The sequence below is a fragment of the Muntiacus reevesi genome, chromosome 1 (assembly GCF_963930625.1).
Source record: "Muntiacus reevesi chromosome 1, mMunRee1.1, whole genome shotgun sequence".
NCBI classification, from domain to species: domain Eukaryota; kingdom Metazoa; phylum Chordata; class Mammalia; order Artiodactyla; family Cervidae; genus Muntiacus; species Muntiacus reevesi.
In genome coordinates, this window is record NC_089249.1 from 55,125,800 (window position 1) to 55,143,969 (window position 18,170).

Genomic DNA, 18,170 nt, shown 5'->3' on the forward strand with positions numbered 1-18,170 from the left:
CCTTAATTGGCTATGACTGTTAATGGTTTTGTGTCTAGTTATTTTCTTACATTTTATAAATTATCAGGATTACCATTTGTCTTTTAAGGAAGTGGCTGTCTATACAAGTCACGTATATTAGATGTGGTTTGGTAAGCTTATATAAATCTGTGTTGGACAGAGTTCTTAGTGTCAGACAATGGAACTTACTCTCACTGCTGCCAGCGGTTTATTAAATGGTGATGGTGTCTCACAGATCCTTGGGAATCACACCACAGACTGGGGGCCCCATGGGAACTTTTTCCTCTTCCTATACATTCAGGAAACCACTGTTAGAGGTTTCAGCTCCAGGACCACATCATGTCTGCTCCCTGAAAAGAGGGGTGCCCTGCTCCCCGTCAGTTCCCCAGTAAAGTCACGCACAAGCGCAACTTATTGGCAGAACATAAGTCACATTTCAGTCTCTAGTTATAAAGGAGTCTGGGAAACAGGCCAGAAGGGGCTTGGAGTTGATGTTGGCTGAGTTGACGTACTCCTCCACCGCAAAGTGAAATAATAGCTTTTATTACTGGTACAGCACTAACATCCTCAGTAAAAGGGTGATGCTATGGATCACGTGGTAGAGGAACATTTTAAATACCCTGTCGTGTCATATTTATCACATACCTAATGTACTGAAGACACAAGAAACCTCGATTGATAAAACTGTAACAGTTAATTTGAACGTCTTAGAAGTGTAGACTTTAGCATATTTTGGGGAATACGTTTTTTGAACGTCAGGACCACAATGACTTCTAAAGTTCTTTTTGACTCTTCTGTGACTTTCATGAAAAACTGTTAAAATATTTGTTTGAAATAGAAGTCCTTAAAACTTTTAAACAGATAACTAAAAGATGAATCCATATTTGAGGCTCTTTTTTTTTTTTTCATTAAAATTTTTATTGAGATAATTGTAGATTCACATTTGGTGGTTAGAAATAGCACATGCGATTCCAGGCACCTTTCACCCAGTTTGTGCCGATGGTTTCTTCTGGTGGAACTATAGTCTAGTATCACAGCTGAGATACTGATTGATACAGCTCACTGATCTTGTTTAATTTCCCCAGTTTCACCTGTGCTTATTTGTGTATGTGTGTGTTTAGTTTTATAGTTTTATTACATGTAGCTTTCCTTATCTACCACCACTATCAAGAGGCAGAAGTCTCATCACCTTAAGGACCTCTGGTGTCACCCTTTTTCATAATCACCCTGCCTCAGCCCCCAGCAACCCCTGACAGCCACTTGTCATTTCAGGATGTTCTATAAATAGATTCATACAGTATGTAACCTTTGGGATTGGCTTTTGTCACTTACCATAATCCCTGGTGATTCATCAAAGTCATTGATAGCTTGTTCTTTTACAGTGTTGGTTTGCTTCTGGCACATTTCACCTGTTGGGTGGATCTGTTATATCCATTTGGGTCTGTCTGCCTTGATTATATGTGGTTATAATCTCGGACCAGAGGTGCCACCATACTTACTGACCAGAAAGCCATCAGATGTTGACGGTGTTGTAGCCAGTTATTCATACCTGAAAGAAAAGGCAGATACTCTTTTCTCTCGGGTCAGTATATTGGTGACTGCTGCTTTCAAAGTATGAAGTTGTCAGCCGTGCGTCTGCTTGATGCTTGAGGGTCAGTGGACTTGAGAGCATTAATTCAGGAACCGCTGGCTGTGATTCCAGTTTTTGGAAGAGGTTGATCTCTTACCTGGCTTATCACAAGCTGTGAATTCACCTGTCCAAGGTTCTGGTACTTTGAAAACACCAAAGGCACCCCAAAGTCCTCGTAATCACCGACTCAGTGGACATGAGTTTGAGCAAAGATAGTAAAGAAGAGGGAAACCTGGTGTGCTGCGGTCCATGAGGTCGCAAAGTGTCAGATATGACTTAATGACTGAACAACAGCAACAACAGCAAAATACTGACTGGTAAAGATGAAGGGCAGAGTTGTCTGAGTTGTGAGACGAGACACAGCTGTTCAAAAACTTAAGCTGAGGGGGACTTCCTGGTGGTCCAGCGGCTAAGATTGCACACTCCCAATGCTGGAGGCCTGGGCTCCATCCCTGGTCAGGGAACTGGATCCCATATGCCACAAGTAAAACCAGGCGCAGCCACAGTAAAATCTGAGCTGAGGGCGCCAGGAAGGCAGGCAGCACCGCTTGTGGGATTGTTGGCCTCCAGCACAGAGCTTGGCAAGTGGGTACTGAGATAGGAAGGAAGGAAGGATGGGAGGAACAGAGCAGAGGAACGCTCTAAGAAACAGAAGGCCTGTTTTTTTTGGTGTGAGTGGGGACTGTTACAGAATAAGCACAGAAAACTCTGAAGTGTGTGTGTGAGTTTTTGCTGTGGGGGAGGGGTGCAGTGGGAGGAGGGAAGAAGAAGAGTATCCCTCCCCCCAAAAATAAAACCCCCAATTCACACCAAGCACCTTCCCATGCCAGGATCTTTGAACTTACTGTTCTCTCTGCCTGGTCAGTCACTCTTCTCCCAGATAATTTCCTTCATTCCAATCTCTCACTGCCTCAGAGAGGTCTTCCATGAATGCACATCTGTGTAAAGTAGCCTACCATCTTCCCTGCCCCTCCCATCTTGGTCACTCTCTAGCTCCTTTCTCAGCTTTATTTTCTTTGTGACATTGTTTGTGTACGTCTGTCTGTCTGTCTCTGTCTAGACCATCAGCCCCCAAGGCCACTGTTATATCCCTAGTGCCTAGATCAGTGCCTGGCACATAATAATAACTCAGTGTCTGTTTGTTGAGTGGCTTCCCTGATGGCTCAGACGGTAAAGCATCTGCCTACAATGCAGGAGACTCGGGTTCAATTCCCTGGGTCGGGAAGATGCTCTGGAGTAGGAGATGGCAGGCCACTCCAGTACCCGTGCCTGGAAAATCCCATAGAAGGAGGAGCATGGTAGGCTACAGTCCATGGGGTCACAAAGAGTCAGACACTACTGAGTGACTTCACTTAACTAATTAAATTTAATTGAGGCTTTTTCTTTTGAACCATGTCCCATTGAAAAGATAGAAAAGCGTCGCTTGCTCTATCATCATGCAGCTTTGGTAACATTCAGTGGAGGACCTCGTGCGTCCTAGGGTTTGTGCTCGGTGCCTGTGATAAGAGGAAGAGGAAGGGCAGCACGTCCAGGGACTTCACTGTAGCAAATGCAGGCCTACTTGGCTTCCTTTCCTGTCGAGACCGGTGCTCTGAGCGGGGCAGGCCAGTGCCTGTGAGGACAGGAGCAGCAGCTCTGAAAGTGGGAGGGAAAAAATGGGCTTTTCATTGACAGAATTAGAGGTGGAGGAAGTGTCAGTGTGTGTGTGCACGCCAGTCCCCAGATGTGTCCCTGTGAGTCTGAGAAGTGCGGTGACGCTCCGCGGGGCCCTGCTACCCCTCTGATCGCATCCACTGGCTTCTCCCTTATTCCCTCTGCTCCAGCCTCCTTGCCAAACACTCCGGCGTCACTCCTTCCTACTTGCTGGTCCCTCTGCCTGGAATCCTGGCGCAGACAGCCACGTCTCCCTCACCTCGGTGGGTCTCCATGCTTAGGCCCCCTTATCAGAGAGGCCTTCTCTAACCATCACGTGTGAGGTGGAACCCTCTTCCCTGCCTGTCATTCCTGGGGCCAGACGAGAGGCAGGGCAGAGGTGGTGAGATGTACAGAGAAGGGTGTTTCTCAGGAGTTGAAGTTGTCAGGGAAGGCTTCACTGAAGCAGACAGATACTGCGCCAGGACTCGACACACAGGAGGACGCTTTTTGCATCAGGTATGCACAGTAGATGAAGGAAGTGTGGAAATAGGACCTGCACTGTGAATGACCTTGGATGTCAGCTCTAGGGAATTGTCATCTAGATATTCCGGCTCTGAACTTGCCCGTGAGATCTTGGAGACTTCTAATGTGTGAAACAGCAGGATTTTAGGAATGCCAGCATTGTCACTCTTCAGTGTCCTGAACTTGCAGACAGGAGTCGTGCTCTGCTTCAGCTCAGATGAACACTGAGAATCTCCCATTTTATTCAAATACTGCCTTTCTCAAGAACAAGTCCCTTGTACATACTTCTTGAAACTAGTAGGTGTTTATTTAAAAAAAAAAAGAAAGAAAGAAAATAGTTGTATTTTCTTCACCTTAGACATTTTAAGAGTAGTTTTGGCTTTTTACCATTCTAGATTTATTCTAGATTGCGGTGTTTACACTTGCGTCTGGCTAAGGGTAAGCTTAACACGAGAATTTAGAGTAGTGATTTTCAACTCCAGCTACATGTTAGATCCACTTGGGGTGGGGGCTTTGGAAAAAAACCCGTAGATTCCTATATGATTGTTCTGGAATGTTGCCTCTGGTAATGGTTTACTACCATTTAATCTTTGGCCCCTACCCAAGGTTTAACACTTTCCCTTTGTAACAGAAGGATCACACTTTGCATTTGGTGGTTGTATCCCTTTAGTCCCCTTCCATTTGGAACAGTTCCCCCATCTTTCCTTGGTGTTCATGACCCTGAAACATTTGAAGATTTTAAACCAATGATTTTCTAAAATGTCTCCCAATTTGGGACTATTTGATGTTCCTTTGTGATGATATTCAGGCTACGCATATCATAGGATTAATGCTGTGTTCTCAGAGTCTCCTGACAGGTTACTCACAATTTCATTGTGTCCCATCATTGATGATATTCATGTGGATTACTTAACTAAGGTGCTATCCACCAGGCTTCTCCTCTGTGTAATTATTATTTTCTCCTTTGTAATTAATAAGTGTTTTATGGTGTGGTGCTTTAAAATTATGTGAATATTACATTCCTTGGTATTTTTAAGGTATTCACTTATTTCTTTCTGTATGGACTCAGTTTTCCTATCTTATACAATGGCTTATAATCTGTTACTATCATTACTTATTTCTAGTGTCATATTGTCTCAGATTTAGCTTGTAAGACCCTCTTCAGGCTTTTGTGACCATTTGACATGTCTCATCATTTGTCACATATTTTCTTGCGTGTTGGCAAACAAGCATTGCAGCTCATTTTGTGCTTTTCATCATCAAGCTCCCAAATTAGTTCTTTCTCCAAAAAAAACAAACAGTGATTCTTTTAGTGAAGGATGGTATTTAGAAGCCATAATCTGGGTTTGAGCTATGTTCATAGCTACTATGTTTGGATGTTGCTTGTTCCCAAGCCCTCTCAGTGATATAGCTAGGGAATAAGTATGCGTATTTGCATACATGAAGGAATACATAGAGACACATAAAGTTACATCTGCTTTTTTTTGTTATGTTTATCCCTATGTATTAAAAATCATGAGTTCATGCCAATAACTAATACTGATCCAACTCCACGGGGTTCATTTGAGTTTTCTTTTTCCATTTTGGTAACTCCTTTTTTCCATACTGAGAAACCTGACTGTTACCATCCTTAATGTGTTACTGGTCAGTCCCCCATGTAACTGATCTCTCATCACTACCACCATAGATGGGTGGGTGCCCTCTTTACCCCTGCTGGTCTCTGACACAGCATAGAGATATTTCAGAGTTCTTCAAATGATGCTAAGGTGCAGCCAAGATACAACACAATTGAGATAGAATAAAGGTGAACCCCACACTTTCTGATTCATTATTAGGTGAATGATAAGGTTAAGTCAGGTTTGGTTTGGGAAAATGAATTCTTCCTGAGAAAGTGAGATTTAAAGAGAAGACTCAATTCTACCAACACACACAGTAAAAGATCAGGGTGAAAGCACAGTCTGTCTCCTGGAAAGCTTCAAAAAATATTTGTTTTGGAAATAAATCTGCTTGTAGTGAACATAAATTTCAATCCCTTCCCCTGAATTACCTGTTTATAGGAAAAAATACTTGAAAAGGTTAGTTTTTTTAAGAATGTGTCTCATTAATGACTAACTGCTTTTCTTTGTTTACCTTGCCTTTTTAAAATAAACTTTTACAACATTATGCTTTTTAGAGCATTGAATATTTAAACAGGAGATACTCTTTCAGGCTATGGTTGCTCTTTTTCTGTAGTCAGTTGTACTTTAAAATATGGAAATCAAGTTACAGTAACTGGGTCATGAGGAACCCCATCTTCTCCTTCCATTTGCAGCCAGAGAAAGCAAGAGGTTCTAAGAGCCAAATATAACAGGTTCTGCAGCCAGCCTACCTTAGATGGTCAACATCTATCTTGCCAATTTTCGTAAATCCATTTTCTTAAAGTAGTACACAACTGCAAGTATATTTTCACCAAGAACTTCACACTTAGGCTGATGTACACATAATCCAACTCCAATGAAAGCAGCCTTAAGCCTAAGGAAATTATAATAAAATCTCTTCTTTGATTGTATTTTTTAAGTTGTCTTGGATGTTTGGCTTCCCAGTTGACTCAGTGGTAAAGAATCTGCCTGCAGTTCAGGAGACGCAGGTTCAATCCCTGGGTCGGAAGGATCCCCAGGAGCAGGAAATGGCAACCCACTCCGGTGTTCTTGCCTAGGAAATACCATGGACAGAGGTGCCTGGGGGGCTACAGTCCATGGGGTTGTAAAAGAGTTGGACACGACTTAGCAACTAAACAGCGTGGACAGCAACAACATGGGCGTTGTGTTGGAATGTGAATTGTGCACTTTAGGCTTTTGTGTATTTATGCCCAGAAGTATAGGAGAAAGGACAGCATCTGTGAATGTAGAAAGAGCCACTGAAAACTTGATATATAGGTAAAACACTTCGTTTGTTTGTTTAGTTCTTATTTTCTATAAATGAAGTGTCACTACCTGTTCATGGGCGTGTGCCTCAGTGCTGGCCCTTGGTTCCTTCTGGTTAGGTTGAGTGAGTTTCACTCCCCAAACTTGAGTCCTTCAGGAACCATCATTGTGGTTTTTGCCATGTCCGCAGACATTTAACACTTTTCTTTGTTTGACTTTCAACTTAGCCTTTATCTAAGTGATATCTGTGAAACCATGGATTTGCTGTCGGGTCCCCTAAGACCACAAGTATTGCAGACGGCATCTCCTCAGTTTTGGGGAACTGGGAGCTCGATCTCTAACTCTTCTTCCAGCTCTGAAATTCAGTAAGCTTGGCATCTGGGGTTTCCAGCTGGGAGTTTTAACGTTAACGCCAGTGGTGGTTTACGCATTTTTCCGAGTTGATACATAGAAGTAGAAGTCGTCAACTTTGTTAGAATATTAGATTGTATATAAGAATATTTTATGTAATACAGTAACTATTGCATTTTGCAGTTATTTTTCAAGTGTGAAAGACAAATTACATGATTTTAGTTTCTTAAGATTTGGTACATATTTCTCCAACTAGAATATTTATTTTTATGTATTATTTTTATATTTTAATTGAGGAGAGCAAAACCTGATGATCCTAACTGTGAAATCACCCAGTAGGGAATACATGGATTTACAGAACCTTCAATACAGTCTTAAAAATACAAGTAGAAAACATGTAAAACGTACAATGTTAATAATGTAGAAGAAAAATACAGAATTTGGAACATAGGGTTTTATATTCACTGCTCTGAAGATGTCATGGGAAAACACCTAATTTATTATAAATACCTGTATACTGTAACTGAAGTCATATATTCTGCATTATTTGTGAGGAGTACTGTCAAAAGCAAACTGAATGTTGTCATATAATCAAATTATGTTCTTTGCTTAGTGGAAATACAATAATCATGTATGTGTGTGTTTAGAAAGATATTATAAAAACTCCCTCTACTGAACTTCTTTAAAACTAAACTTGATGTCCTGTTGTAAAAGGGGTTACAGACCAAAATAAGGAGGATAAGTAAATACGTTGGGTTTTATGTATCCTGCTAGCTTAAATGGAGTACTGTGTTCTGCTCGGTCAGAGATGAAGTGTCTGTCGCCTTGCACACCATCTATAAGCATTTAATTTGCTACACAAATAGACTGTGAATGCAGATGTTTAACCTTGTGGTATGACATGACTTTAACAGAGAGAAGGAGCAAGAAAGGGAAGAACAGTTAATGGAAGACAAGAAAAGGAAGAAAGAGGATAAAAAGAAAAAAGAAGCCACTCAGAAGGTGGGTTTAATCAGTTAAGTCTGTCTTTACATCCGCTGCATATCTAGAATGAGTTGCCTTGGCTTGGATGCCTGACATCTTAATAATGCTACTTGAGGCATTAGTTTACTTGAGATTTGAAAGTGGGAGAAAGTTAAAGACCCTCATTGATTATCGTAAAGTAGATGTTAAATTAATGCTGCAGCTGATTTTATTGAAAACAACAGTAAGTAATATCAAGAAAAACAGGAGAGTTACCAACACTTAAATGCTTGTTGTGTTTCCTTGTTTGTATCATAATGAATCTCCATTTTCTTAAGCAAGTTTATGGAATGATTTTTCAAAACTTCTGAGTTTGCCTTGATATTGTCCTTCTGGTCCACCTACAATGTCATTTTATATGAGTCTGCTTTTTGATAATTCCATTAAAAAAAAATCTCCCTCAAAGAGGATCTGGTGGGGGAGGGGGGAGCGCAACTTCCCTGGTGGTTCAGTGGCTAAGAGTCTGTGCTTCCAATGCAAAATGGATCCCTGGTCAGGGAACTAGATCCCACATGTCACAACTAAGAGTTTGCATGCCACAGCTAAAAATCCCACATGTTGCAACTAAGACCTGGCACAGCCAAATAAATAAATATATATATATATATTTTAAATTAAAAGAGGATCTGGTGGGCCTGCTTAGTGCTCTGAAGGCGATAGTATTGCATGGCTTTGAGGCATTTGCTTAGGGAGAAAGAGATGCTAAAAGGAAAAAAGACATAGGACTGACAGATGTCAACTGTCAGGGCTGTGGGGAACAGAGAGTGGCTAGACCTCCTGCCCTGTCCCCTCTGCCCTGGCCATAGTCTGAGCTGACTACCTGCCCTCATTGCTGTTTTAGCTTCGAGAGCTTCACCTGATGGGCTCTGGTTCGGCAGGGGTGCTTTGCTGCCTTTGCAAAGTGCCTGGCAGAATCACTTCACCTCCAGTTCTTGTTACCACTATCTGACACACTTGGGAAGCAGACCCTCACTGTGAGGCAGGTTTAAGGGTCCCTGCTATGTAGCCAGGTTATTGAAACTAGGTTTAGGGAGGGGGACAACTGTTAACAGGGTTCAGAGGCAACTCTAGATTTAGAACAGACTCAAGGCATTCAAACTCAAGGGACACTGCAAGTTTCCCCTGCATCATTAGATAGCATTTCCCTTAATTCTGTTCTCTGAATTATTGAAATCACGTAGGAGTGCCGGGATAAGACACAATACTGGAAATATTTTCTGACTTAGATTGCATGTGACCCTGCTGCATTAAACAAGTGAAATGTAGTTTATCTTCAAGGCTTAATTAAAAGGAATGTTCATTATTGTTTGGTGCCATAATAGACTACTACACTCTTTAAGGTTTTGTCTGCTTTTAATTGTGTTTTGGCTCTATTAATAGTGGCGAGCTCACCATCACATCTTCGTGCTGTCAGGATACCTGCTCTGATCTGAGCTTGTTGAAACTGTCTAAAATGATGGTACAGAGTCGGAATTAAAATGTCAGATGACAACCCAGAGGCTTTTTTTATACTTGGTGGACACAGCCACCTTCCACGTCACTGAAGTTGTTACATGCGGCTCCACCAGCTCTGGGGTGTCAGAGGCACTGCCCCTGTAGCCACACGTACTGACTTTCCTATGAGAGTGATGGGAGGGTGAAGCTCAGTGAGGCTTTCTCTCCTTAGGGCATTCCCATTTCATCTACTGAGTTGGTACAAGAAATGGATTTTACAGTCTGTGGAAATGCATGGTTATAAGCTGTCCACTGGGGACCTTGAACAAAGGCTGATAACAGGAAAATGCCAGATAGAGTGATTGTTTTGGGCCTTGTGTACAGTTCATCTTTGTTTTTCACATAGATAACAATGTCTTTTAACATGAAATACCAATGCTAGAAGTGATTAATAATAATGTGCATCTGTAAACTTTTGTTGTGGATCCCCCTAATAGAAAAATGGCTTAAAATGAAAGATGGTGTGAGTTCATTCAAGAGTGAATTGGGATTATTTGTGCAGAGAATTTCGTACGTACAGCTGGAGTGTCTACCCTGTGTGCTTGCATCTGCATTAAGAACTGGTTTAAAAGTTACGGCCAAGAGAAATATCACTGTAAATGAAATTTCACATGGTTAATTAGGAACAATAAAAATTTGGTCACGTTTGTTCAAAAATGTTCTAGATTGGCTGGCACAGGATCTAGGCTTGACACATGGCCTTTGATATTGTTTTACCATCCTGAACCATTGTATAATTTCAGAATTAGATTCTGATTTAGCAGTTTTAAGGAGCAAGCACAAAGCTCACCATGTGACTGTCTTAGTGGTTTTTAACCTCACTGTAGAGACAGCATCTCAACTAAGAGGCTTAAAATGTGCTATGATGCAAAGAATTGTAGAGAATGTGCCAGTGGCCCTATAATGGGGTCATACACTCACTCAGTCAGCGAACGTGTGGTGCCTCTTCTTAGTGCTTCCACATCTTTCTCACAGCCTACCCCATTGCTTTATAATCATCTCTTTGTGTCTGTTTTCCCCATTAGACTGGTAAGTTTCTCGAGGTTTTATTCATATTTATATTTCCAGTAACTGAGACAGTGCCCAAGACAAAAGCATTACTCAAAAAATGTTTGTTTAATAAGTAAATGGTCAAGAATGAATGCTAGCAACATAATGTTCATGGAGAACTGACTTTTATTTAGCTAAATTAAATTATTTATACATAGAAATTAAACATGAGCTGCTTTTCCATTGTTCTCAGTGGTTATGGTGGTTTGTTCTTTCTAGAACCATCCTTGAGTAAACGGTGTTAGATTTCCAGTTATGAAGGAGGTGTCTGAGAAGGATTGCACCTCACATTCATTAGGCTGATGCTGCTCAAGGATCATTGTTTAGCGTTAGCAGAACCCATGCTTTGATCCCATGCTTTTCACTGTCTTGGAGGACAACACTTTTAAAAGAAAGTGTCTTTTAAAACACATTTTAAGACACATTTGACATTAGTTGGATTTGTTGCTTATAGGTAGGGAAGACATTGAGTATAAGTAATAACTTATCTTCCAAATGGCATTCTAAGAAGTATTTATTTACCGTGGTATAAACTGCTGTAAGGAATTGATATGTGGTTGCAAATCAGTTCATTCTTGGATAGGTGGGGTTACAGAAAAATTATACAGTAGAACTGAGCTCTGTAACAATTAGTACAGGGAAACATTCATTTTAAGAGGCTGCCTAGCACAAATTCAGTACAGCTGATTTAGCTTGTCTTTTAATGCAAGAATGTAAGAAACACTCCAGGAGGTCGTCCAAATGGATTGTTTTAATTCAGTGGTGTGCTGGAATCCATTTTGAAGCGGGCTGGTTAGCCACAGGACAGACCTTCTGAAGATGAGCATGTTTTCATGAACATCCAGAGCAGTAACTTAGTATGATTACCAGCCACAAATAATCAGACCTCTTCTTTTCTGTATGAATATTTTGGTTATAGAAGTTGGAGAACCAATACAAAAAAATTTTTTTGAAGATTAGCAATTGGGAACAGGGGATCAAAATAACCCATGATCTCAATAATGTGATTTAACCCCTGTTGGAATTCTGGTAGATTTCCTTTGGAATGTCTTATTCATGACCTTTTGTGGTTTTGTTTAAATATTATAAGGCATGGATAATTAGATGCCCTCCTTTATTTTCCCCTCTTAATAGCAGAAGAGTTTTCCATGTGGCTCCTAGTCATCATTTCCAAACTCTCTCAAAACCCATTATTATATTTAGCATGTCCAACCTTTTAGGTTAATCACTTCCAGAAATGTATTCATTACTATAATAAAGAAATACTTTCAACAAAGCAGTCTATATTTGTTCAAATTTATCTGTGTCTGTATGCTCAGTCACTCAGTCATGTCTGACCCTTTGCAACCCCACGGACTGTAGCCCGCCAGGCTCCTCTATCCCTGGGATTTCCCAGTCAAGAATGGAGTGGGTTACCACTTCCTTCCCCAGGGGATCTTCCCATTCTAGGGATCAAATCCACGTCTTTTATGTCTCCTGCATTGGCAGGCAGATTCTTTACCACTGCTCTACCTGGGAAGCCACATTATAATTTCAACCTTATTGCTCTATTTCACATTATTTTCTATAAACTTTGATAATTATAATAGCAAACAGTTATTGAGCATTGCTATGGGTTATCTGGCTTAATCTTTACAGCAGTCCTTTGCAGAGAGATACTTTTATTATCTCCATTCAACAGATAAATAGAAAACTGAGTTCACACAGACAGGAAGTGGCAGAGCTTGGTTTTAAATCCAACTTTCTTACTGTGATCTCTGATGCTTCTGTGCATGGGACCTTAAACTTTGCTTTCTAGATTTGAAGTCAGGTGTCTGGGTTCATACTCACGGGGAAATCTTTTTGTATCTGTGGTTAATTTTGTTTCTGGGCCTCATCCATTTCGTTTTCTGGATGTCAGAATGGGAAGCACTATCCCCAGTGCAGGGACCTCATTATTTATCAAGAGTGAATGCTTTTTGTCTTAATTTTTGGACTCTTTCATAATGATAGTCATGTAAGTTATAGCCAGACATATGGCCATCGTCCTTAGAAGGATATCTGAGCTGACTTTTTCCGAGCTTTAGCTCTGCCTATGTATCTGACAGCTTGAATTATGTGAGGTATCAGAATTACAGTAATCTTATAATACTGGTTTAGAAAGCAAGTCTCATTTACCTATGTCTTTATTTTGCAGGTCACGGAACAAAAAACCAAAGGTAAAATTTTCTTTTTCTTCCTTTTTAGATTTGTGCTCTTTTGTGTTGAGATTTTACACTTGCCGACTCAGCCTCCAATCCACTTGATGCATGAGGGTGGGTGTAGAATAGTTAAGGTTGGTTGTCTGTAGTTACTGAAGAGCAGTAATGACAAAGTAAAAGTACTTACACTAGTGTTTCTAGTCGGCCTTATGTTTTTTTAGGAGGCAGGAGAGTAGATAGAGTAATTTCCCATTTTGAAAGTAAGGACGTCATGATTTTAAACAGAATCTTTTCAGAATTTTTCTTGGAACAATAACAAAAGCAGCACACTGGCCCCTACTTTACAGATGGCAACTGCAGAGAGTTGTTAGCCATCTTGATCCATGAGAGGCATTGAGTCTGAAAACGAGTGTTATATTTAGGATGGTCACACTGTCTTCTGAGCTAGAGCCTAAAATATGCTTTTTGAAAAGATAATGTACTTTACCGCTTACAAAACAGTGATATGTGGTAAACAGAAGCAGATATCCCTGAGGTCATTCTCAACCTCTAATGGTCTGCATGTTTTCAGTTCTTTCTCCTCTGTTACTTTTGACTATGCAGTCTTGTCTGTGATGGTCATACTTTGGTCAATCCCATTAAGGACGAGAAGCATCATTCCTTGAGACCAGTGTTGTAGCTCCTATCCTTGCCCATTTGAATATGATGTTCTCTGCTAGCATATGCACTCAAATTATCTGCATAGAGTTGTCAAAACACCCAAACCCAGGTCTCTTCCCACACCCTCATGGTCCCAAGCCACAGCCATAGCAGGTATACTTAGGGAAGTTCTGTAGATGACCACAGTATATGTCCCAGATTGAGAACCACTGTCCCTAGATGAAAGGAATTGTGATAACCTGGGGGAAGATAGGGTCATAGAGAAGCCAGGCTTAATGAGAGCTTCACTGAGGACTGGTTTCTTCATTGTTCTGTTTTGTTTGTTGGACTAAGCATGTCACACAGTGATGAAAGACTAAGAAAGGCAGTAATAGTTTCTTACGGAACTTGGTTCAGGAAAACAGACTCTCAGATGAGTAGACATTGCTGCCATGTATTTCTAATTGAAAGGCGTTTTAGGGAATTCCCTGGTGGTCCAGTGGCTAGGACTCCGTGCTTCCCCTGCAGGGGACAGAGGTTCGATCCCTGGTTGGAGAAATAAGATTGTGGATACCTCATGGTGCTGCCAAAAAAAAAAAAGATAAAAGGGAAAGAAAGGCATTTCTTTTTCTTTTCTTTTTTTTTACATTTATTTTTATTAGTTGGAGGCTAATTACTTTACAGTATTGTGGTGGTTTTTGTCATACATTGACTTGAATCAGCAATGGATTTACACGTATTCCCCATCCTGATCCCCCCTCCCACCTCCCTCTCCACCTGATCCCTCTGGGTCTTCCCAGTGCACCAGGCCCGAGCACTTGTCTCATGCATCCAACCTGGGCTGGTGATCTGTTTCACCCTAGATAATATACATGTTTTGATGCTGTTCTCAGGAAGGCATTTCAAAGGAGAAAATAGTCTAGAACTTTTTACTGATTTATAAAATAAACTGAGCAAAACTTACTAGTTGTAATTATTTTAATTAGTTAAAATAGTGTTCTCCCTTTTATACTTTGTCAGTTCCTAACCCAGAAATACGCATTATTTTGAAAGTATCTCTGTAAATTTCTTGTTTGAAATATAAATTATACTTTACAACAGAAATAGAGTTATTATTGATCATGAAACAGTGTCCATATTTTCTAAACCAACATACTATCTAGGAAAGGATTTTGGCATATAAGTGTTTTTATAGGACTTTTTGATGACTTATGGGGACAACAGATGAGAAAATTGGCCTTTTCCTGAAAAAAATCCAGACTCTGTGGTTACTGGAACACAGTGATTGGGTTCCTGGGCCTGGCCACAATTTTTACTTGTGAAGCCAGGGACCAGTTCAGCTGTTGAAACAAGCTGCTCTGTATGTTAAATGGTATTTCTGTTGGAAAACTGAAAATCCGTTAGATTTTTCTTTTTTTATTTGTACCAGGTCTGTTCTTAGAATCACATTCCTCTTTCCTCTGCCAAAGCCTTAAAAGTTAAATTTTCTTTTTTACTTCTACCAAAGTTTTCCTCTGTTTAGGGTTTTTCTCATACCTACCATAAAATGGAGTACAGTTTCACAGTTTCCATATTCCCCTTCAAAAATTAAAGTAAAATAATCTGAAGTGAGTGGAGCGCCCGTTTTGAGTCTCATAATGGATTTAATTGTTAGAACCAGAGAATAAAAATAAAATTATCCCTGAGGTGTGTTAGACCATAAGAAGAGGGAGGCCCTGATCTTTTTACCTCTTTTTATCCCATTTTACAGCCATATTTTCATCTTTGTTCCCAGGAGTCTGCCTGAATCCCACTCCTCTTCCCTCAGCTGATGTTTCTGGGTCCTGTTCCTCTTCCCAAAGATGATGCCTTCCTTGGGGAGGCTCCCCTGAACTCTGAATCCACCTCTCTTTCCCCAGCAGACCCTATGAGAAAAAAAGAAAAGACTGTGTTGGTGTCAAGGCTCTGGTAGTACAGAGAGGACTAAAGATTTGTCCATATTTCGGAGGAAAAGTAGATTCCGTGTATATTTTCTTATCTTCCATCTTTTTTTTTTTTAAATGGTGAGGATTTCAGAGAGAACAGAATGGGCTTTCAAGTAGAGGTGATGGGCATGGTCTAGAGCTGGGCCTGCTGCTCAGGTAACAAATACTGCAAGGTACTTAGGTAGCAACTGATCTCGTTCATTGGGTATTGGTCTTGGAATTGGAGACATTTGTAGGATTGATGTAATAGACCAGATTTAACAGGGATGAAGGATACAATTAGGATTAAAGACGTAGACTATGTAATGGAAGGGTTTGGACTTAACCACCTAGTGTTGAAGGTATTAGATCTTAGGGTTACAGTTGGCTTAATAGAAGTTACCAGTATGAAATAACTGACTTATAGAGATACAGCTTTAAGCTACATTACTAGAAATACAGTATCTAGGCAGGGATTTGCAGTTCCTGTAATGGGCACCGCTCTATGGAAAGGAACAGAGATTAACCTCTGTTGGATGGACCTTGAGGAGTTCGGGCCAGATTGGTCAAGGAATTGGAACCTGTGTCCCCTCTGGGAGGGCTAGACGCTGGAAGAGGGGAGGGAATGTCTAACCCCCAAGGAAAGGCTTTCCACATGGGGAAGCTCTGATAACTTCAAAGATTTGAGGGACTTTGGTGCCTGACACTTAGCATTTCCTTGGTAAATGTCTGTTGGTGAGTCAAAGAAATAGGGGAAAACTTCCGGCTCAGTATAAATTTAAATTTTTAGATATTATTGTACAAAGCAAATTCATAATCTTCACCCAACTGGGACACAACAAAAAAACCATGTTTTCCCATCGTCATACCTGGGATGATGGACCATTTTATTCCACTGGCCAAAACTCTTATCTTTGAGTCTATTCCAGAAATCCTATTACAGTGACTACATGGTGCTCATTGTAATAACCTTCAGTTCAGTTCAATTGCGTCCGACTCTTTGCAACCCCATGAACTGCAGCACGCCAGGCTTCCCTGTCCATCACCAGCTCCTAGAGCTTACTCAGACTCATATCTATCAAGTCAGTTATGCCATCCAACCATCTCATCCTCTGTCGTCCCCTTCTCCTCCTGCCTTCAATCTTTCTCAGCATCAGGGTCTTTTCCAATGAGTCACTTTTTCGCATCAGATGGCCAAACTGTTGGAGTTTCAGCTTCAGCATCAGTCCTTCCAGTGAATATACACGACTGATTTCCTTTAGGATGGACTGGTTGGATCTCCTTGCAGTCCAAGGGACACTCAAAGAGTCTTCTCCAACACTACAGTTCAAAAGCATCAATTCTTCAGCACTCAGCTTTCTTTATGGTCTAACTCTCACATCCATACATGACTACTGGAAAAACCATAGCTTTGACTAGACGGACCTTTGTTGGCAAAGTAATGTCTCTGCTTTTTAATATGCTGTCTAGGTTGGTCATAGCTTTTCTTCCAAGGAGCAAGAGCCTTAATTTCATGGCTGCATGTACTAACCTTGGGTCTACTCTAATTTGAGCTTCCCTGGTGGCTCAGTGGTAAAATAAATAAAAAAATAAATAAAATTTAAAAATAAATAAATAAAATTATCTATCCCTAAAAAAAAAAAAAAAAGGAATCTGCTTGCCAGTGTTGGAGATGAGGGTTCAGTCTTTGGGTTGGAAAGACCCCCTAGAGAAGGAATTGGCAGCCCAGCCCGGTATTCTTGTCTGGTAAATTTCATGGACAGAGGAGTCGGACATGACTTAGTGACTAAAACAACAAACAACAACTAGTCTAATTTATTAATATTTAAGACAGGCTCCTCCCCCACCCCCCAGGTTCAACCAGTTCCCATTAAACTGGGAACGAAATCACTAATGATTTATTGAGGAGAGAAACTTCCAGTGAGATGATCTGGGCAAAAGCCATTGTGCATTGAGTCTGGGGAATGAGTGGGAGGTAAAGAAACAGAGACAGTGCTTAGAGGTTGCTGAACAGTGTTGAGCTTGCATCGGCCACTCTATGTGTCATCAGTCTTTGAGATATTTTTGTATTGCCTTGATTATTATTCACCAAGAAATTCTTCAGTCTAAAATAATGTCTTTTGTAGAACATGTTTGTATTTTAACTATTACTTTTAAAACATTACTGGAAGATGTTTTTTTGGTTTTGTTTTTTAATGTTTGATACCATCAAGGTATTTAAAGAAAATAGTTTATTGGTCCTGCCCATCTCAGCATTTTCTTAAGAAAACTTTTATCTGAAAAAGCATCTTACGTTTTTCAGAAGTAGAGGCAATTAGAAGCTCAGACTGTAAGATGAGATTGGTATAAAATAATGGCAACAGAGAAGAGAAAAAGAGTCAATCATTAGAGGAAGTAAATGGTTTTCAGTGGTAAATGAATGGAAATTAGAAAGTAGGATACCCAGTTTTTTCCACAGTGTCTTTATTCCCCTTTGAAGCAGAGATCAGATTTAAGCCATAGACCTTTTCTCTGGAAAATAAGAAACTATGCCTTTATTTTGAGCAGCTCATCTTCAGAAATATTTGTACCACAAGCTGCAAACCATTAAGATTCAGAAGAGAAAAGAGAGGACCTGAGAAGTAATTCAGACTTAATCATAGTTTCCCTCTCCTCGGTTACCCCTGATGCTCTGGAATATGACGTGATACCTGCAGGGATTCTGATGTCTCTAGTTGGACTTCAGGATGCAGGTTGGATTGGGCATCCTGCCTAACACCTGCATTGCTCTCCAGTTAGTGTTTAGAGTGTAGTAAAACAG

The 18,170-nt window shown here is 40.5% G+C and overlaps 1 protein-coding gene across 5 annotated transcripts in view; it reads left to right on the top strand.

The window, feature by feature from the left end:
* Positions 1-18,170, top strand: part of TNRC6B (trinucleotide repeat containing adaptor 6B) — a 239,505-nt gene that overhangs the window by 167,169 nt on the left and 54,166 nt on the right. For all 5 annotated transcript variants that reach the window (XM_065944358.1, XM_065944391.1, XM_065944366.1 and 2 more), the window contains 2 exons: positions 7,956-8,043; positions 12,785-12,806. In XM_065944358.1, the coding sequence (XP_065800430.1) occupies positions 7,956-8,043; positions 12,785-12,806 (110 nt within the window). The remainder of the gene's footprint in view (positions 1-7,955; positions 8,044-12,784; positions 12,807-18,170) is intronic.